This window comes from Pygocentrus nattereri, chromosome 12 (assembly GCF_015220715.1).
Source record: "Pygocentrus nattereri isolate fPygNat1 chromosome 12, fPygNat1.pri, whole genome shotgun sequence".
NCBI lineage: Eukaryota > Metazoa > Chordata > Actinopteri > Characiformes > Serrasalmidae > Pygocentrus > Pygocentrus nattereri.
Window position 1 is genome coordinate 9,613,659 of NC_051222.1, and position 22,153 is coordinate 9,635,811.

The 22,153-nt window shown below is 40.4% G+C and overlaps 1 protein-coding gene and 1 long non-coding RNA gene across 2 annotated transcripts; one reads left to right on the forward strand and one right to left on the reverse strand.

The window, feature by feature from the left end:
- Positions 1–112: 112 nt before the first annotated feature.
- Positions 113–3,321, reverse strand: LOC119264793. Its single transcript, XR_005131226.1, has 3 exons — positions 3,163–3,321; positions 416–647; positions 113–212 (listed from the first exon to the last, which is right to left on the reverse strand). It is a non-coding gene; the product is annotated as an uncharacterized LOC119264793 (long non-coding RNA).
- On the forward strand, positions 2,894–14,709 carry fscn1b (fascin actin-bundling protein 1b). Its single transcript, XM_017717275.2, has 6 exons — positions 2,894–2,944; positions 3,189–4,041; positions 7,709–7,865; positions 9,714–9,835; positions 11,206–11,376; positions 11,859–14,709. The coding sequence occupies exons 1-6, from the start codon at positions 2,909–2,911 to the stop codon at positions 12,062–12,064; spliced, it is 1,545 nt and encodes a 514-aa protein (XP_017572764.2). The 5' UTR covers positions 2,894–2,908; the 3' UTR covers positions 12,065–14,709.
- Positions 14,710–22,153: the final 7,444 nt, after the last annotated feature.

The window sequence follows — 22,153 nt, forward strand, 5'->3', positions numbered from 1 at the left end:
ATATACTGTAGTCACCTTAGAATAAAAACTCTTTATTTGCTTGCAAACAACCCCACACACTAGATTTACATATGAAACTACACTTCAGTCCCCGCTTTACCTTTGTGAAGAACCGGGTCAGCCCCAACTTCCCAGCCTGTATCATCTTCCGACCTGTTCTCCCCCAGCTTTCAGTCCATCACACATCATGGCCAATTCACTGCGATACATGACTGCAGTGAAAGCACAATACAAAAGGTTTGGACATTAAGGGAGGGGCGAGAATATGAAAAAACATGAGAATGTATTCAGAATGAGCTCATTGTTGTGTGGTGATGGTAAGTTGAGGTGCTTTAATCTCGAAGACGGTCTCACTTATTTGAAGGGGCTTCTTCAATGATAGTAATTTGAAGTCTCCATCCACCACCACACGTACCTCCCCTCTTTCTCTCCATCCATCACGCACAACGATTGGCTTCTATTATAGGATCACTGCCTGTAACTCTCCACTTCAGGTTGCTACTGCATTTCTCAGCCTCCTTAAGGACAACCGGACAGAATCTCTGGAGTTGGCATCTTGACCACATGCCCTTCCTCTTCTCCCAAGCCTGGTGTCCCAATAAAATAATCCCCCCAACAGGGCGTAACCAGGGCGATTATGTCACCAACTGAAAAACGAAAATAGAGATACACTGTTTTTTTCTGGCCCTGCGATGGACTGGCGACCTGTCCCAGACCCGAAGACTGCTGGGATAGGCTCCAGCATCCCCCCGCGACCCTGTTGGAGAAGCGGCTTAGAAAATGGATGGATGGATGGATGTTTTTTTCTGACTGCAGCGATGTGTATGTTGATGATGGTAAAATCGCCACAAATCTGAAAATAGTAGGTTTTTTGTGGGGACTCATTTATCTAAGAACATCCTTCCAGTATGTATGGATTAAAATAAAAAGATTACAATACATTTTACACCAAAAACTTCATCACAGAACTAGCGTCATACAGTGAGTGCGTGTAAATGCACTTAATAATCCTATAACTGCAGAAAATCTGATTTACCTAGTGGCAATGGGCAAAACTCAGACTGTATCTCGAGCCCTTCGAGCTTCGAGTACAGCTCGGCTTGACCCGCCGTCCTTCAGGACGCATGGGAGACAAGCATCGAGACTTTTCCTCTGTCTTGGCCCCCAGGTGGTGGAATGAACTCCCCCTGGCTGTCCGAACAGCAGAGTCTCTCACAGCCTTCAAACGCAAGGTGTGAAGACACGTCTCTTTATACAGCACTTAAATGAGCACTGAGTTAAGTAAGTTGTATTGAATTGTATAGAACCGGCTGTGTTTATCTCTGTTCCTTTTTCTCTGGGTATCAACATCGGATCTTGTTTCTAGCAGTATCTGAGCTCAGGACAGGGTTCCTCTCTTGCCTATTTGGAACTAGTAAAGATACTTTCTCTACATAGTCAAAGCACTCTGGATATGAGCATCTGCTCAATGCTGTAAATGTACATTTAATCAATAATTTGATCAATGCATTTACATGCACTTGAGTTATCAGATAATTGGAAACTCCAGATCTGCATGAGCTTTGCAACCAGCCAATAAGCTCACAGAAGAAGACGTGAAGTAAACATAATGCAAAACAAACATGAGGAGCGCCTTTTTTTGAAAACATTGCGCCACTTTACCTGAAAATATGAACATACAGGTCACTAATAGGCAGACAACGCTATCCTATGCGGACCTGGACCCACAACCGATAAACTATGGAGAATTATTGAATTTTGATGGGATGGTCTTACTTTAATCACCGTAGCCAATAGCGTGCGGTGTAAATATCACACATGACTTTACTCAGCCAATCAGATCTGTGCATTACAATGAGCACCGAGACTCGAGTGAGTGTCGCACACACAGGGGAGGGACGAAGCGAGAAACAGCAGTCAGAGAAGAAAGTGAGTCAGAGGGAAGTTGTTTTACAGGACGTGCTCTAAAAAGAGAAAACTGACAATAAATGTTGAAATTTGGCTGAACTGGACTTTATTTGATCTGATATTCAGTTGTTGACTGTATAAGATGCTGATATTCCTACTAGGTCACTTCAGTAAACAGTATATGGCACTGAGTCATGATGTAAGTTAGACATTATGATGTTCCGAACCTTCGCTTGAGGAAATTTTCTCTAACCGGACCTTACTGAATTTTAATTAAAGACCCCTGATCTAGAAGATGACGAATATTTAGATCCTTCATCTCATCAAGCATCGTTGGTTTCAGCTCCAAAAGTGTTTTGCTGCATCTCGTGATGCAAAGCTGCTTTTTTCCAGTACAGCCGTCTGTTTCCGTACATGCTCAGACTGAGAAATCCGAAAGAAATCAGAGTAAGAGCTCACGTGCACTGAGAAATCTGATTACTGAGTTAAAACCCAGTCTCTGTTTCTTAATCTGATTTATCTTCCGATCTAAGAAATCAGACTGTGCTGTTCACACGACCATCTGAATAATCAGATAACTGCAGAAATTATGATCAGTTTAGATTATCAGATCAGATTATGACTAGTAAGTGGCTATTCACATTGTCATAGGCATCAGGCCACATATCAGTTCCATGTAATGACCGTCTGCGAGGGAGTTTTCAGAGGTGAACGTAGATTCCCTGGAACTGAACCACTCTGAATGGCTTTATTCACACCTTTAATTGTGCAGAAATTTTGAAAAGTCAGTGGAGTTCCCCTTCAACACTGGCAAAGCTGTGGGGGAAACTGGGTGCTGATAGGAGCCGATCTCAGAGTTGAGATGAGTCTTGTTCACTACATACTGAGGTTGGGCTCGATTTGAGGTGCAGCCAGGATCTCCATGGTTACCCTCTAAACCGAACACCTCTCTTCCCTTAGCAACCGCTGACGTGTGAGGGTACCGGTATCGCGGTGCTTCATGGTGAGGGTCGCCAGTTCGCCACGATACATCAAGGTGGGTTTATTACTGTGAGATAATGGTCAATTGTAGAGGGTCTCGCTTATTCGAGGGGCTTCATCAGTGATGGTAAAATGAAGCCCCCCTTCAACACCATCACCACACATACCGCCCCCCGCCCTCCTCTCTCTCTCTCTCTCTCATACACACACACACACACACACCGGTCCCACCCTTAAGCCCCCCCCCCCCCCCCGTCTCTCCCACACACTCACACTAACGCTCTCACTCCCCTCTGCAGCAGCCGCGCTCCTCTCCTCCTCCTCCGGTCATGGCCGCTCCGGACGCCCCCGGCGAGCCCCTGGTGATCCGCCTGGGCCTCATCAACGCCGAGAACAAGTACCTGACAGCCGAGGCGTTCGGCTTCAGCATCAACGCGTCCGCCGCCTCCATGAAGAAGAAGCAGGTGTGGACGCTGGAGCACGCGGGCGACGCGGACTGCAGCTGCGTGCTGCTGCGCAGCCACCTGGGCCGCTACCTGGCGTGCAACGCGGACGGCGTGGTGACCGCGGAGCGCGAGCGGCCCGAAGCGGACTGCCGCTTCGCGGTGCTCGCGCATGACGACGGCCGCTGGTCGCTGCGCTCCGATGTCCACACGCGATTCTACCTGGGCGGCGCCGAGGACCGCGTGGCGGGCGTGGCGGACCCTGCGGCCAAGTGGAGCGTGCACCTGGCCGTGCACCCGCAGGTCAGCGTGTACAGCACCTCGCGCAAGCGCTACGCGGGCGTGCGCGCGGGCCAGCTGGCCACGGACCGCGACGCGCCGTGGGGCGTGGACGCGCTGCTCACGCTCGTCTACGCCGAGCGCCGCTACCACCTGCAGACGCACGACGGCCGCTTCCTGAGCGCGAGCGGGAAGCTGCTGGACGGACCGCCCGCCGCAGCCAGCACCGGGTTCACGCTGGAGTTCCGCGCGGGCGCCGTGGCCTTTAGAGACGCCGCCGGGGCGTACCTCGCGCCCTCCGGGCCCGCGGGAGCGCTCAAGGCGGGCAAGAGCGCGCGCGCCGGCAAGGACGAGCTATTCGTGATGGAGCGGAGCCGCGCGCAGGTCGCGCTCACCGCCAGCAACGGCAGGAACGTGTCCACGCGCCAAGGTAGCGACACAGTCCACTCATGCACCTGACAGAAAATCAGTGAATTCATTATAAACACACAAAAACACGATAAACATATAAAAACAAAGCGCGCTCATCATACTCTGTATATACATTATACTCCATATACTCATCATACTCAGTATATACATTATACTCCATATACTCATCATACTCAGTATATACATTATACTCCATATACTCATTATACATTATACTCTGTATACTCATTATACTTAGTTTATACATTATACTCCATATACTCATCATACTCGGTATATACATTATACTCCATATACTCATCATACTCAGTATATACATTATACTCCATATACTCATCATACTCAGTATATACATTATACTCCATATACTCATTATACATTATACTCTGTATACTCATTATACTTAGTTTATACATTATACTCCATATACTCATCATACTCGGTATATACATTATACTCCATATACTCAATCATACTCAGTATATACATTATACTTCATATACTCATCATACTCAGTATATACATTATACTCCATATACTCATCATACTCGGTATATACATTATACTCCATATACTCATTATACATTATACTCCATATACTCATCATACTCAGTATATACATTATACTCCATATACTCATCATACTCAGTATATACATTATACTCCATATACTCATTATACATTATACTCTGTATACTCATTATACTTAGTTTATACATTATACTCCATATACTCATCATACTCGGTATATACATTATACTCCATATACTCATCATACTCAGTATATACATTATACTCCATATACTCATTATACATTATACTCTGTATACTCATTATACTTAGTTTATACATTATACTCCATATACTCATCATACTCGGTATATACATTATACTTCATATACTCATCATACTCAGTATATACATTATACTCCATATACTCATCATACTCGGTATATACATTATACTCCATATACTCATCATACTCAGTATATACATTATACTCCATATACTCATCATACTCAGTATATACATTATACTCCATATACTCATTATACATTATACTCTGTATACTCATTATACTTAGTTTATACATTATACTCCATATACTCATCATACTCGGTATATACATTATACTCCATATACTCATCATACTCAGTATATACATTATACTCCATATACTCATTATACATTATACTCTGTATACTTATTATACTTAGTTTATACATTATACTCCATATACTCATCATACTCGGTATATACATTATACTCCATATACTCATCATACTCAGTATATACATTATACTTCATATACTCATCATACTCAGTATATACATTATACTCCATATACTCATCATACTCGGTATATACATTATACTCCATATACTCATCATACTCGGTATATACATTATACTCCATATACTCATCATACTCATTATATACATTATACTCCATATACTCATCATACTCAGTATATACATTATACTTCATATACTCATCATACTCAGTATATACATTATACTCCATATACTCATCATACTCGGTATATACATTATACTCCATATACTCATCATACTCAGTATATACATTATACTCCATATACTCATTATACCTTATACTCTGTATACTCATTATACTCAGTTTATACATTATACTCCATGTACTCATTATACTCGGTACATACATGATACTCCGTATATTCATTATACTTGGTATATACATTATATTCCATATACTCATTATACTCGGTATATACATTATACTGCGTATACTCATCATACTCAGTATATACATTATACTCCAGATACTCATCATACTCTGTATATACATTATACTCTGTATACTCATCGTACTCGGTATATACATTATACTCCATGTACTCATATACTATTCATAGTATACTCTTCATAATCCATAGTTATTACACTCCACATAATAATACATGGAATATTCTTGTTATACTAAATATGCTCAATATACTCATCATACTCAGTATATACATTTCAATCCATAAATGTATCATAATCTATATACTCATCATACTCAGTATACTCCTTGTAGTTAATATGTTCAATATACTGATTATGTATATATTTATTATATTCAATATTATTAATATTCATGCTTAGTCCTCTCAATGTACACTTTTTACTTATCATTTTTAATATGCCTAATATGCTCAAAGTATACAAATTATACTCATAGTCAGTGTACTCATTATGTAATGGTGGGGAGTGATAAGGCGGATGCATGAGCGGAGATGAGCATGTTTTATTGAGGGCAAATTCAGGGAAATGGTCAGAACGGTCCAGGTTCAAATAGCCAAGACGAATAGATTGGGGAACAGACATAATGAGAAAGACAGGATAAACACAACAGAGAAACACACCAAAAAAATCAAAAGCACGAGCATACAACCAAACAAAGACCAACAACTGCAAGGGGCAAACACAGGGCTTAAATAACAAGGATGACGAGGGACAGGTGGAAACAGGTGGAAACAATCAGGGGCAGAGTCACAAAACAAGGGGCTGGACTGGGAATCAAAACAAAAAGCACATGGACTAGACCAGAAAGTAAACAGTAAAAGCACATTGAAGAGTGGGATTGCACTCAAAATAGTTAGTCAATGTACATATTACATTCAATTATACTCATTCAGTATACTCATATAATCATTATATTCAATAAACTTCAGTATACTCAATACACTGATTATAATCACTAAACTCAGTGAGTATACTCAAGAAGCTTATTCAATAAAATGAGTATACTCAGTATACTCATTATATTCAATAAACTCAAGGATTCTCAATATACTCATTATCCTCAATAAACTCAGTCAGTATACTCAAAATACCCATTATACACAATAAACTCAGTCAGTATATTCATTATACTCATTATATCCAATAAACACCAGTCAGTATACTCAATATACTCATTATACTCGATAAACGTAGTCAGTATACTTATTATATTTAATAAACTCATTCATTATACTTAAAATACTCGTTATATCCAATAAACTCTGTCAGTATACTCAGTATACCCATTATACTCAATAAAGTCAGTGAGTATATTCATTATACTCAGTATATCCAATAAACTCATTCAATATACTAAACATACTCACTATATTAAATAAAATCACTTAGTATATTCAATATACTCAATACTTAATATACCTATTATACTCAATAAACTCAGGCAGTGTCATTATATTCAATACACTAACTCTGTTAAATACACTCATTGTACCTACAGTAGAGAGTGGAGAGTGGGTATCTGTGTCTGTAGATAGTCACAAGCGTATATGTGTGCATGTGCTGCAGGAGAATTTTATCCTCCATGCGGGACTGATTTGAAACGCCCTTCTTTTGTCCCTGACTCTCTCTCTCCCTCTCTCCTTGCGTCTCTCTGCTGCTCTTTATCTCTTTCTCTCTCTCTCTCTCTCTCTCTCTCTCTCTCTCTCTCTCTCTCGGCCCCTCTCTGTTTCTCCCGGTCTCTCTCTCCATCTGTTTTTCATTCATTCCATCTCCACCTCCTTTCTCCGGAGCATATACACACAGACTCATGCTTCATGTACCTGAACATTCTGCAAAAGAAAGCGTGTGCCGTCTGCCTCGGCTTAGACCCTCCCATCTGATTGGCCTGTGCTATTTCAGGGGTGGATCTGTCAGCCAATCAGGATGAAGAGTCGGATCAGGAGGTGTTCCAGATGGAGATGGATCGGGAGACAAAGCGCTGTGCGCTTAGGTGCTACAGCGGCAAGTACTGGAGCCTTGCGCCCAATGGAGCCATCCAGTGCACTGCGTCTGCCAAGTAAGACTGAAGAATGCAGATGTATGGAACTGCAGTCTGAAAGCAACGATTTGGCTGAAATTCCTTTACCCCAAATGCAGTCGATCAGCCAACGAGGCTAGTGTAGAAGCTTATAGCACCTCTGTGTGATTTCCAATAGTATGTTAACACTTAAAATTTGTAGTGGGTCTTAATTAAACATAGACTTTTGGCACTTGTAACATAAATGAACATATATTTTATTATGGCGCAGCGCTACCAAAGCTATTTTCCATTTCTAACAACTCACTGAAACTTGGTTAGATGGCTCAAATTCATAGTTAATGATGTATCTAGAATTTCAAGAAGGCCTAGAGTGACATTTTCTCTCATGAAATTGGTCCCACCCGTCGTAAATCAAGACCCGATTGTGTCTAATTATAGTATCTAATTATACTGGTCATTAATCCATATAAGGCCTTCAGTTCAGCTCCAAAAGTCCTGGACTGGGTTACAACTTTTTGCGTAAATTTATACCTAAGTTTGGCTGTAAAGTCTTCACTGAGTCCTTAGTTACTCTAGTAAGTCTCAGACTATCCTTTTATTAAATTAATCGCACCACAAATCCATAAGTGGTATCTTAACTAGTAACAGCTAACTAATGTGTAACATCGCTTTAACATGACGATGACTTGTATAGAATCGATACATCTGCTGTCATGGAATAGAAGGGAATAATGTGTAGAGCCGAATAAAACTAATTATTTATATCTGTTTATCTTGTAATACTTTCCTGAAGCAACCAAACACGCAGCCTTTTTAAACGGAGCTGTGGGTGTTTAGCTTTATGCTCGGAGTTTAAACCAGGGTGATGATCAAATCAAATCAAATTTATTTCTGTAGTGCTTTTTACAACGGATGTTGTCACAAAGCAGCTTCACAGAATTCCAGAAAAGACAGAATTTTAACAGGAATTAAAAAAAAAAAAAAAAAAGATTAAAGCTGTAAGGAAAATCACAGCATATAGTGTTTAGCGATTTTAGCTTGGTTAACCAAAAAGTCATTTTTTGGTCTATTTTGTGCTTTCAAGATGGTTTCTGATGGTTTCCCCAAAATGTACACCTGCTCAGGGGGGTGTAAATATTTAGTAAATACTAAGCTCAACGTTAAAACTAGTTTGTGTGGTGCAACTTTTTTTTATTTAATTATGCATAAACCTGAGCTTAGTAAACACTTACGCTACAACTAGCCTAGGTTTGAACTTACGTATGGCTGTTGCAACCAGCCGCATGTCTATGTAGGTTCCACTGGGGACTATTTTCAGTTGGCTGTTGGTGTTTTGAGATTGAAACCCTTCTTTCAACTAAATGTTAACAGTGCAGTGAAGAGCATGAGTACAACAGAACAAAACAAAGTTTAAATACAAAAAAAAATTCTATTAAATAAAAATGACCATGTATTTTTGGTTCTCAGAAATGATTAGGCCTTGTCTAAAGGCCTGGGGGTTCCCCACTGGTACAATATCAGAAACTGCATACGCGAGTCTGTTTGAGATTGCTTAGAAATGTGCATGTGTGATGATTAATGCATGCACTTTGCACAGTGACTTGCTGCTGGTAAGCTTCCATTACTTGTAAGCTACATTAGCCTTGCAGCTCCAGCACTGTACCCCAAACCTGATCACCTGATTAACCAAATCTGGGGTAACGGGGAAAACACTTCAATGATTTGGGCCAAATCATTGCTTTCAGTGTGACGGTATGAACCAAATGAACATGTTGAAACAGAACAAATGGTGCCCTGTTTGGTAGATGGTGCTAAACATGGATGACCTTATTAACACATTACATGTGTGAAAAAGTCTGAAAGTGTTTTGGTTGCTATCTGCAGATCAGCCAGCTGCTTCTTTGACCTGGAGTGGAAAGACTCGAAGGTCAGTCTCAAGGCCAGTAACGGCAAATACCTGACAGCCAAGAAGAACGGTCAGCTGACAGCATCGGTGGACTCTGCAGGTGTGTGTGTGTGTGTGTATGTGTGTGTGTGTGTGCGAACCAGCCCAGCTTGCAGTGGACGAATTCATTGCATTTTCTAGCAAGAGAAAATCAGCACATATACAGTACAAGGGTCAGCGACCATCCATTAGACCACATGTGGCTTGGAATTTACACAGAAGAAGGCAGTCAGTCATTTAGCATGACAGACGCTAAAGGTGCCTCAGCTAACTTTGCTAGCGTAGCCATTTTCAGCTACTATCTTTCAACTCAAAAAAAGCCAATCTCTGGAAAGATAGCATGATAAGCATGATAAATGATGTTGAACACTTATTTCGTTCAAATTATATCAGTAGAGTGTGCAAATGAACCCAAGCCTGCTGTTTTTGGACTCTGCCTGCCGGCATTCCATAGTAGCGCTCTGCTACGTGGCGCTACGGCTTGACGTGGCGCGTCATGTGTGCGACGGCCTTCACACGTTCAGTTTTTAAAAGAAATATAGGGACATACATATTCTTCCACAGCTTCAAAGCTCAGGCTTAGAAGTTGGTTGCATTTTCTGACTCTCACGATCCAAGTAATCCAACACATTCAGTGATGTTGAGGTCTGGGCTAAGATGGCCAGTCTGCTGTGTTTGGATAGCAAGTTTTTTGGCTGTTGTCTTTTCTCAGCAAAAACTTCTTGACAGCTACAGATCATTTCAGACCCATATCGCTGAGTCGTCTTCTTGTAGTGGAAGGATGGACAGAAACACCTGTGGATTTTTCAGATCTGAAGCAACTCGACTGAAGCAGACTCTCTCCAAGATGAAAGCTTTAAGTGCTGTTTAGGTGGTGGGGGCAGTTTTGGTGGTCTGCCAGGTTCTGCACAGATTTGAAGAGTCTTTTAATTATTCACCTGGTTATATTTTGGTTTGTCCATCTGAATTTACGTGACCAAATCGTAAGGCAAGTTATTCAGTGACTGCATGAAATAAATGTAAATTTTCATTTTATTTATTTTTGGGAAAAGCTCCCCTCAGATGAACAGAAAATGACATCACCGTCTATTTGACTGGAAAGCAGGCGGTTACAGCCTCATACGACGCCCAGCTTCTGAATGTAGCTTATGAAATATGAAAGTTATGAAGAATATAACACAGTGTGTTTTGGAACCACCGGTGGTCCCAAAGAGTTGAAAAGGTTAATGATTTTCATTCGCTTGGTGGCTTGTTTAGTCTTTCTGAGGTTAGCGCACAATACTGTGCTCTGCAAAGTCAGATGTTCTGCTCTATCAAAGGTGCTACCATGAAGCCAAGAGAGGAGCTATAAACTTTGATTGTGATTAAATACGTGTAAACTGACCAATGATTCAACCTCGCCTTTGTCTTTGCTGCTATTGCTGGTCGTAGGTGATCAGGAGCAGTTTGTTCTGAAGCTCATCAACAGGCCTTTGATCGTGCTGCTTGGGGAGCATGGCTTCATCGGCTGCCGTAAGCAAGGCACCGGAACTCTGGACTGCAACCGCTCGTCCTACGACGTCTTCCAGTTAGAGTATAACAACAATGCCTACAGCCTGCGGGGTAAGGCTTCTTCTGGCTGACACATTATCTAAAGTGGTTATTGACTCTGATGCCAAACTATGAAATGTGTTATGTTTTGGCAGGGTAGCAGTACCAGCTACAATAATTCTAATTTCCTTTAATGTTTTGCTCGAAACATTTTAACTGAAACTGATGAAAGTGAGAGTTAATTGAGCAATAAGCCACAAGAGGCTATACATTACAGTGATTTTACCACAATTAAAGGGTGTTGTTCATTTAATCTACTATTAATTATAATAATAATAATAATAATAATCACATTCTTCTGTAGTTTGTTAGCAGTACACTACAGTTGCCAGGCAATAGCATATTCAGATATTACTGAACGGTGCTGTGTTTTTTAATAACATTGTGCATTAATACAGAAAGTTGATGTGAGGGGTCAAACAAGTATACGCTTTGAAACAGCTTTGAAAGTGCCAATCAACCGTCTCGCTCTCTCTTTTTCCTCACTCGTTCAGACTCGACGGGGAAGTACTGGACAGTGGAGGCGGACGGAACAGTCGTGAGCAGCAGTGGCACTCCAGTCTATTTCCACTTTGAGTTCTGCGATTACAACAAAGTGGCCATTAAGACCCAGGAGGGCTTTTATCTGAAGGGAGACCATGCTGGGGTGCTCAAGGCCAATGCACAGGGCATCGAAAAAGCCTCTCTGTGGGAGTATTGATAGACACGCACAAAGAATCTCAACATAAACATCTCTACACTCATCCATTACTATAAAATACCGCTTACACACCTTTCAGTATCTCATTACGTGAACCATTTTAGAACGTAAGCCATTGAAACTACAACGGCAGACACAGTACAAGCACACAATGGCAGTTTTTAATGTGAATACAAAGCACAAGCAGTTTAGAGACACAAGATAGATTCTCAGAAAAAGCACATAACATGATTATACTGCATATATAACATGCTCTATAGATATTTATATATGGACAACTGGAAGTGCTTATAAGGCAAGGATAGACGCATCCATGCTCCGCCCACAAATGAGCGCTCACGTAGCTACAGTCGCTAGGTTGGACAAGCTTTACAGGATGTAAATGTGGCTTTTTCGATTTTCATTAAGATCTAAAGATTTCGCCTCTATTTATCTCTATTCATTGTTCTCAGCAAACAAACTTTATTGCTTAACTCGCTTGTGAAAATATTGTCTGTAAATCTCTTGGTAACTGAGTAGCTTCGGCCATGGCACAGTATCTAGTCCTACAGGTTACAATGTTAACCTAGCTTGCTAGCATGTTTAACAGCTAAAGCCTGTCAACTTTCTGCTTAATATATCAATCACACGTTTATCTTTAAAGCTGCACTATGTAAGATTTGGAGATTTGGAGACATCTCTGGTGGAAATGTGTAACTGCATGCAACATGTAGCTTAAGACCCCATCTCTGAGAGGATGAATCTGACATTTGCACATGCATTAAAAGAGAATTCAGTCGAAACTTGGTGAAGGATGCGTCTTCCGAGGATGTGAGTGAATTGTCCATTATTGTCATCATATCTTTATTAGTATAATGTTGAGTTTAAACTTGAGTCCTTAGTTGTTACTAGTTAAGACATGGCTCAATGATTTGTGGTGCAACAAAATGTAATAAAATGATAGTTTAAAACGAGCTAGTGTTACCTAAAGATTACTAAAGATTTTCCGCACAAACTGGTCCAATCCAGTCCAGGTCCTCAACGGATCAATCCACGTATGTTTCACATTGAAATCAAGTTAAATACACCAGTAATTAAATGTGAATTTTCATGGTCATTTTAAAATGACATCCATGCAGTCTTTTAGAAATGAGGCCTGGATCTTTCAGAACAGTGTGAACTTGCACACGTATAGAAAATAAAAATAATTATAGGTGTTTAACGGAATCTCTGGAGCCCGAATTTCTCATTGAGGCCACCCAAGTGCACCCACCAGGCAAACATGAACAAACACAGATTGTTTTGTTGTGCTATAACATTATACGCCATTGTCCGGTTGGTGTGCTGCCTTTATCTTGAATGAAATGAATGGAATTTTTGCTCGTCCAAACTTAGTAACAGTAGCTATGAAAGAGCGCTCATGTTCATCTAACATCAGTTGTCCATTAGCCACCACCTAGATTTGCCAAACCAGTGAACGGACTGAGTTTACATTGCTTAGATCTCACTGCCGTCAGTTATTTTCAAGACCACATGTGGTGACCTCTACAGACCCAAAGCTGGGCTCTCATTCATCTGGAGAAACCTGGAGAAATGCTTCAAAGAATACTTGATAATCCCATTTGCTGCTCACTTCCATGCAGGCTGTCTGTCTGCGGCGAGATTACAGCTGCCTCAGATTAAAAGTAGTGTAATTCTTGTAGATTAACATAAGCCCTCTGAGCTACCCTACCAAAGGGTTCTGAGCCATTTGACCTATATGTATACTGTGCGTACAGTATCTATGATGTACTTTACGGAATACGCTGTACGCCTGGTGCTAACAGCATGATACGCTTGCTGTTCTTAAACATAAACGCTAGTTAATGACCTGATGTGATCGGCTGCCTTATCAGTAATCATGACATCATAACGGCATTATGACGTGCTGCGCTATCGCTCTATAACCGACATAAGCTAGTCTGTAAGTATTAAACAAGTGTTAAAGGAGCCATTTGTGTTCCATTGTGAGGAACAAGCAATATTTATATGCAACATTCAAAAGCTTTGCGAATACTGATGGGTTCATTACAACATCCTAACTGGAAAGTCAGCAGTGTGCTAACGCTATAAAGACTGGCGGTGAACTCCTTCTCGTCCGCCCTTCCGAGATAAGGACTGTGTCCTGAACCAAAAACATATTTAGTTGTGAACGGCTGCTCATCTGCTAATGAGGTCATGTTTTAAATAGCAGCGCAGCAGCAGCTCGGAAAGTTCTGGGAGAACATGGCAGTTCACCTGAGAGAGCTCCTCCAGCCGAACGATACGCCCACACACATACAAATGCACGCAAATCATGCACTTCATTTGTTTATCAGACATTTGTGCCGTCTGCGAGCTTCGGTTGCTGCCCCTACTAAACCAACATGTATCGCAATGAAGGAACCAGAGTGTACTCTAGTGTTTGCTTAATGGCCGTATTTTCATCTGCACAGTTGTGTCTAAAGCTTTACCCCTTCCTGAATGTATACGAGGAAAGGAAGTGACTGGAAAGTGTTTGTGCCTTTTTCCAAGTAGCACAAAAAAAAATGCTGTTTCTCAAAAGGCCTCTTGGTGTTTTTCTCTCTCCATGTACCATGTGTGAAGTCAAAGACCAATAAAGTTAAAGAGTCAAACTCTTCCAAACAGCTGGTCTGATTTGTTTGATTGGTTTGGGCCACTTCAGATTAATTTCTGTTTTCAGTGCTTACGCCAGGGGTGGCTCCACACCTTCGAAAGTGGTGGAGTGAAAGTTCTTGGTTCAAAAAAAGCCCCTAAGAAACTCCAAAGCATGCTAGTGGGAAAAAAACCCAAAATGAGGAAATACAGGCTAACCCACTGGCAAATCAGAGCTAGGCCACTGACTAACTGACTAACTTTCAGTGCTATATCACTGTTGTCAGAAGGAAACTTCATATCTCCGAAATGGGAACTTTACAGGAGAAGGAAAAAACTTATTTTACTTTTAATGTAAGTCAATGGAACCAGACCTTTTTCCAAGTCATTCTGGTTAATTTCTTTAAGTCCATTCGTCATGAAATTTGCACACAATATAAAGGTCCACAGGCATTTTCAAATCATGTCAAAAACCGGAAAACGTCAAAAACGGAGATACGAGGTCGATATAGGATATGTAATGGCTATAATATATAATGTCCAAATAAACCTGTCCATAAATAATACTGCTTTTTGCTTCACTAGGCTCGTTTGCTAGCTAACATAGAACAACACATCTTAGCAGTTTAGCAATGAGAAATATTTAAACTGACACTAGCACATTTCACTATTGTGTTATGGTAACATAAACTGTGGCTATACGCATTAATTGTATTGATTTATTAGTGTATTGCAGTAAAAATCGTCTACCAGATTATTGAGCTCTCACTGAAACATGAAACCAGGTTTCGGTGTTTAGTAAATGTCCCGCCCCCAATGGAAATTTTGAGTGGTTCTCCTGCTAAGGCTGTTCGTGCCTATAGATTGGTGGTCCATTCAGTTTAAGAACAGTGGAGATGTACTGTTTCATGAATGCAATCAAAAAGTGGTGGGATGTCGCCCCAGTACTTTGAAAAGCGATGGGTCAAATGCCTGCTCACATCTGTGGTTTCAGAAGTCATGGCTTACTCCTGCAATTAAAGTATTTCAGATAGGCATAAAACACATGCTAAAGCTTATCATACAGTGTTTGCTGCCTTTCAGTTTATCCCAATTAACATACATACTATGGGATTAGGGACCAAGGGACACTGTTGGAATGATTAAGCTAAATGGACATGTATACTCACTGTCCATGTACAGTTAGTGTTAGCCACCCTCTAACCCTTCATCAATACTCAGTTTCTGACCACATTACCTTGCTTCGCTGGATGCTTTGGGGTGGTGGACCACTCTCAACCTAGCATTGCCACTGATATGTGTAAAACCCCATACCAGCACAACACACACTACCATGTCAGTGTCACAGTTATGGACAAAGGGGTCAAAGGACCACCACCAAAATAAAGACTAATTACACCACCCTGCGGTCATACACTGATGATGAATGGAGGCAGAGGGGGTCAGATAAGCTAAGCATCAATAGACAAACTACAGTCTGTGCTTGTACACCTATACAGTGAAGCCATAATATGGGCGGAACACATGAAGCGGCCAGTGAGCGGAAGTAGAAGGTAGGTGTTTCTAATAAAGTGGCCAATGAGTGGAAGTACAAGGAGGGTGTTTCTAATAAAGTGGCCAATGAGTGGAAATACAAGGTAGGTGTTTCTAATAAAGTGGCCAGTGAGTGGAAGTACAAGGTAGGTGTTTCTAATAAAGTGGCCAGTGAGTGGACATAGGTAGATTGCTTGTGTTTTAAACTTCATTCTCCTTCATGGTTTGTCCTTTGTCCTCATTTTCTCTTGAATACACACAAACACATACACACAGATTCCTTCTTGTCGATTCACGACTTACAGTGTAATGATCTTGGCTATCAGTGATGAGTTGCCATGGAGACAGAAAGCGCAAATTCACCAAAGCAGTGGGTGTGAAGTCAGAAGTGTTTTACATAACAAAGTCACACACACACACACACACACACACACACACACACACACACACACACACACACACGTCTCTCCAGCATTTCCTCATCACTTTAACTTTTTGAAAACAATCCAAGAGTTTGGAATCGATAATGTAGGTCACGATGTAACTGAAGAACCATGCAGAACCAATGACAATTTGAGGTCATGCATATCTCTGCAGTGAGCACACACAGATGTTTGTGTATGTACCTTTTCAGAAGGAACACATATTCTATATGCATTATTTCTATGTAAGCAAACATGTACTAATCAAAATGTGTGCCATATGTGTTCTATATATGTCATTATATTTCTGTGTCCCTAGCATTTACATATATATTCCAATTGAAAAACATGTTAACCACAGAAGTACGGTCATATGTAAAAGGAGAGTTTTTCTGCAGTTTTAACTGCAATAATCTATACATGACTATGAAATATATGGTTTAAATGAAAAAAGAAAACAAATAAATATTATAATATATGCAATGAAAGTTCCCCAGGAGTCATGTCACTGGTGTTACTGCATAACAAAAAAATCTCTTATTTTAAAATAAAACACTGATGACATCACTTGACTTCCTTTTACCTGTTTTCTGAGGATCCATAAAGAAAAGTTCATGGTGAGTCCACTGTGTCTTTCAGTTATCAGAGATTTCCTCGTTTAGCTCACGATTTCACACAAAGATTTTAGTTGAAGTCACTGGTGTGACCGACTTTATTGTGAGGTAACTGTGAAAAGATAGAACACAAATGAATTAAATGACATATTTTAGTGGATACTCCATGACTGACAACATGTGGCTTGATGCTTTTCATTAAAAATTGATTTTTTGTTAAAAATGTCTCCGGTGTTGTCTTTCTTATGTTCAATGGATCCCTATGTGCAATGCCAAGTGTTGGCGGGAGTGGTGTAAAGCATGTTGCCACAGAACTCTGGAGCAGTGGAAATGTGTTCTTTGTCGTGATGCGTCACGCTGGGTTTGACAGTAGAACAGTAGAACAGTACATGTCAGAAAGTACAGTGCTAACAGTAAAGTTTGGAGGAGGAGGGATAATGAGCTGGGGCTATTTTTCAGGGTATAAGCCACTTAGTTCCAGTGAAGGGTGATTTTAATGCTACAGCCTAAAAATACATTTTAAACCATTAAATGCTTCCAACTTTGTGAGCACCATTGGGATGACCTGGAACCTCAGCTGTGAGCCAGGATCTCTCATCCAACATCAACGTCTGACCTTGCAAATGTTCTTTTGACTGAATGGGCACAAATCTAAACAGACTCACTCCAGAATCCTGTGGATAGCCTCAGATAAGAGTGGAGGCGGCTTTAGCCACAAAAAGGGAGTGACTCCATATTAAAGCACATGGTTTTGGAATAGGATGTCCAACAAGCTCATGTAGGTGTAATAGTGAGACGTTCCCATATTTTTGGTGATACATTCTATGTAAGTATCTCTGTGTCCCATATTAACACATCATTACTGTCCAAAAAACATTTTGTTCAGTTGCAGTTTCAATTGCAACACAACAGTCGGACCAACATTTTGCAGATTCTTGTTTTAGCTACATATAAGTACATACCCCATATTCTAAAACTAGTCTTAAATCTAACCTTAGCCTCAGTAACCAAAAAGCAGTGCCCTTTTGATCTTCATAAACTGAGGACTACTTTTTTGGTTCTGACCTTTTAGGTCTCTGGTTTTCATACAGTCCCAATAATTTTGTCCTGAAAATGTATGAAAACAAGTGCAAACACACACACAGCAGGCTTGGCAGGAGATACTAATGCCTAACAGATGTGAATATTTTTTTTCTGTGTAAGGAGTGAAGACTAATGGCATCTGTTGATCGGTCTGTGTGTTGGGGGCATCATGCCAACACCACAAGGAGATAAAACTGGCCATAACGGTCTGCTGGTCGCTTTATCCAATCACACAGAATAGTCTGTTTTAGGGAGAGGCAGAGAGATACATAACTAGGCCAATATGTCACTGAGGGCCTGTGAAACTCCCGATGGGCTGCACAGTGACATCATTATAGGCCGTGTGAGCTGTGTGTGCATGTTCAGTGGGTCTATAGATGAAAATAACCCACCTTCACGATTTAAATGAGTCAGCTTGAGAGCACAAGAGAAGAATCTATGGGTGCTATTGCTTCACGCCAAAACGGAGAGGACGTTCGCAGAGTCACTTCTGATGATCACAGGAATATGAACATGAGATGTGATGGAGGGATTTGAAAGTAGGTCACTGTTGGATGGGCAGTGGTCAGCTTTGGGGCAGCAGGCAAGTGCTGCCACCTAGTGGTGAAATCAACACACCTTCACACAGGAATTTCTGACTTCATGTGATGCATTGGCAAAATTGAATTGACACCATTTCCACTGGTTTTTCAAAATTGAATGCATAATTCATTCGTTGAGATGTAAACAGAGTGATTCTTATTGAAAATGATTCACTGCAGTGAAACTTGCCAACTCTGGTTTCTTTACAGTGGTGGTGATAGGAACCAGGCGTCGACGCAAATATAGCCGTTTTACTTGCTACACAAAAATGATTTTTTTCATGAGTTTTTACATGAAATATTGATGATGCTAAAATAGTGCTAAATCTTCAAACTTCAAAAATATCTCATTCATCATGTAGTAACTTTCTGTGAGGAAGCTTTTAGAGGTAGACTTCTGGTTCCTATCACCATCACTGTGAACAAGTCTTTCTCGGTAAGTTCCTCAAAATTGGCACATTTCATGTCAAACCATCCTGAATGACTACGTTCAAACATAAATCACTTAATTATTCCAAAAAAAATGGACAAACCAATGGAATTCCCCAAATCTAAATGTTAGCATATTAGCATAGTCAAGCTGCCCTGCTAAAAACATACAGAACAACATGAATTTATGCTGATCTAAGCTGGTCACCCAGCATGGTCATGCCGGTTGACCAGCATACCCACATCCAAAACACAACATATGCTAGTTTTGGTAGTTTTTCTAGCAGAGTACATGCCTGAAACATCACACATTGGCCTCAAACCACAGCAGACAATGTTGAAGCCTCAGTTTTGTCCATAGTTTCCTTGAAAACTGACCAAACGCTGATTGATAGGCTTCTTTCATAGCTGTCTTATATGGTTCATTGATTCTCAACCTCATCTCGGCTCATAGAACCCATTGAATGTTTCTGTTGGTTCCTGGTGGTTTTGTAATGCGTTCTTTTGTAATTGGTTAATATTACAATGTAAAGGAGTCTAATGGTTTAACGGGTGACCATTGGCTGATTCTGAATGTCTTTGGTGGTTTCCTAACGGGATCTAAAGGTGTTCTACTGGAAACTTAAGCCAATTCTCATTAAAAAGCAAAAACGGTTTCTAATGGTCCTTTTTTCCAGCAGGGATGTGGCATTACCTGTTTGCCGCTTTTCCAATTGTGACTTAAAATGAAACTCATTTTCATGTGATGTTTCCATTATTTTGTCATGGCTTCAGATTCAGCTCACTTCTGGAAGAACGAACTCCAGCATTCAGTCTTCACCAATCATATAGTAGATAATCTGGTTTTCTAGACGAAGTTATCTCTAGTTGAAAAAGACGTAGAACATATGCAGCCAATAACGAAGCCTGAAAATCAAGGTTATAAATAATCCAACCGCACAAATTCAATTTAATTAGAAAAGTTTAATTGAAAAAATATGGGCACTGTTCCATTAAACCATTGTCAACAATTATAAAGCAAAAACAAAACCACAGACTGTTTGATTAGACACTTAAATAAAAATATAATCACAATTAAAAACCCCACATTTGAAACTGTTCCAACAAACACGACATTCCATCAATAATTGAATCTCTTAATCTCTAAAGAGACAACAAACAACCAGTGTCCAATAGATGGTGCTGCAATGCTGAGTAAATGAGTCTCAAAAGAGATGCTAAAGGAGGAATAAGACGCCATTTTCCAGTCAGTTAATACGTGACTGCTTGCTAGTAATGACTTTTAGAATTTAATGTGTGATTTTAAGGGGTTGAACTCTTTAATAGCTTTTAAATGACAAAAATTCACTGTCAAATACGCACTAGATTGATTCCAATTGGTCCAAATGACAAAGTCCTGTAAGAAGCATCTGACACAAATCTTCAGGTGTAATAAATGGTGTACTTTTAATTTAAAAACAAAACAGTGGAGTTTGAAGGAACTTTGTAGAAAAACAGAAAAAAAATCACAAATTTCCCATTTCAAATGTAGTCAGTCAGCCAAGACATGTTTGGTGTCTAAACCTGCTTTAGCATTGCACTGGAGCTACAAGGCTAATGCTAACTTCTTAACTTGCTTGCTAACAAGTAATGGAATAACCTACCAACGGGCACTCTGCTAACTACATGCCTAATTTATCACAAGCTTGGCTCAAACTGTGTCGAGATGAATTTTCCATAGGAATGCAGCTAGGCTAGCCTCAGGGAGCTAATTAGCTAGCTAAGCAAACATAGCATGGCATAGATTCTTATGAATGCTGGTCTATGCTGGTCTAGAGCTGGTCTGGTGCTGGTTTGGCAAGTCACCCATCATGGTCATGCTGGTTGAAAAGCTTACCAGCATTTTTGATTGATTGCTCAGATCCAGTCTGTCTGTTTTGATGGTTTGTAAATGACCCATATCTGACATTATTGTGATTGACCTGCCCTCTGAGATGATGCACATCCTCATGAATAAAGCCATGTGAATGAGTCAAATGAATCATAACAGCAACATCGAGAAAACTAACTGGCAGAACAAGCCTTCGTTTCAGAGATAATTTGTTCTCAGCTGTTAATTTGTGAGATAAAGGTAAAAATTCAGATGCATCGCTAATGGAATGTGTACTGGAATAACTTTAGCTTAAGCCTGGTTGCCATGTTTACGCTGAAAGATGGTGCATGTACACTGGACAAGTCAGGTCTTAAAAGCAAAGTCGACATTATACTGATAAAGATGTGACAACGATAGTAATTAATTCATTCACATCCTCAGAAAACACATTCATCACCAAGTTTTGACTGAGGTCGCTTTGAATTGTGTTTCAATGCACTCAGGAGAGTCACCCACTTACATCCAATTACAAAATGTTGTTCCGCATGTTGCGTGCAATTACACATTTCCACCAGAGAGGTTTCCAAATCCCAAAATCTTAGATAGTGTGGCTTTAAAGCAAAAAAAATGGACTTGCCGTATAGCTGTAAGGGCCCTGGGAACATAGCACTGGCTATGCGTTTTTAGCCATGTAACAAGGCCACTAACAGGATATATGCAAAGTCCTTACAGGAAAGTCTGTCCAATGGCCAGGCACCTTGGCAAATTCTCTGGATAATTATTTCTGGTCATACCAGTCAAGACCAGATGCCTATCTGTTTGAATGGGGAGAGACCTATAATCCCCAAACTGAGAGCCACATTAATGTTTCCAGACATTGAAATCACTGGTAAAATCTGAATACATGAATATTTTGTAGCATTTGACTCAAACAACACACAAAAACTTTTTTTTTTCCCGTT

Coding starts and splice junctions, on each gene's coding strand:
- fscn1b (XM_017717275.2), top strand. CDS start 2,909: ATGGTGAGGGTCGCCAGTTCGCCACGATACATCAAG. Junction 4,042..7,708: donor GAACGTGTCCACGCGCCAAG/GTAGCGACACAG, acceptor GTGCTATTTCAG/GGGTGGATCTGTCAGCCAAT. Junction 9,836..11,205: donor AGCATCGGTGGACTCTGCAG/GTGTGTGTGTGT, acceptor TGCTGGTCGTAG/GTGATCAGGAGCAGTTTGTT.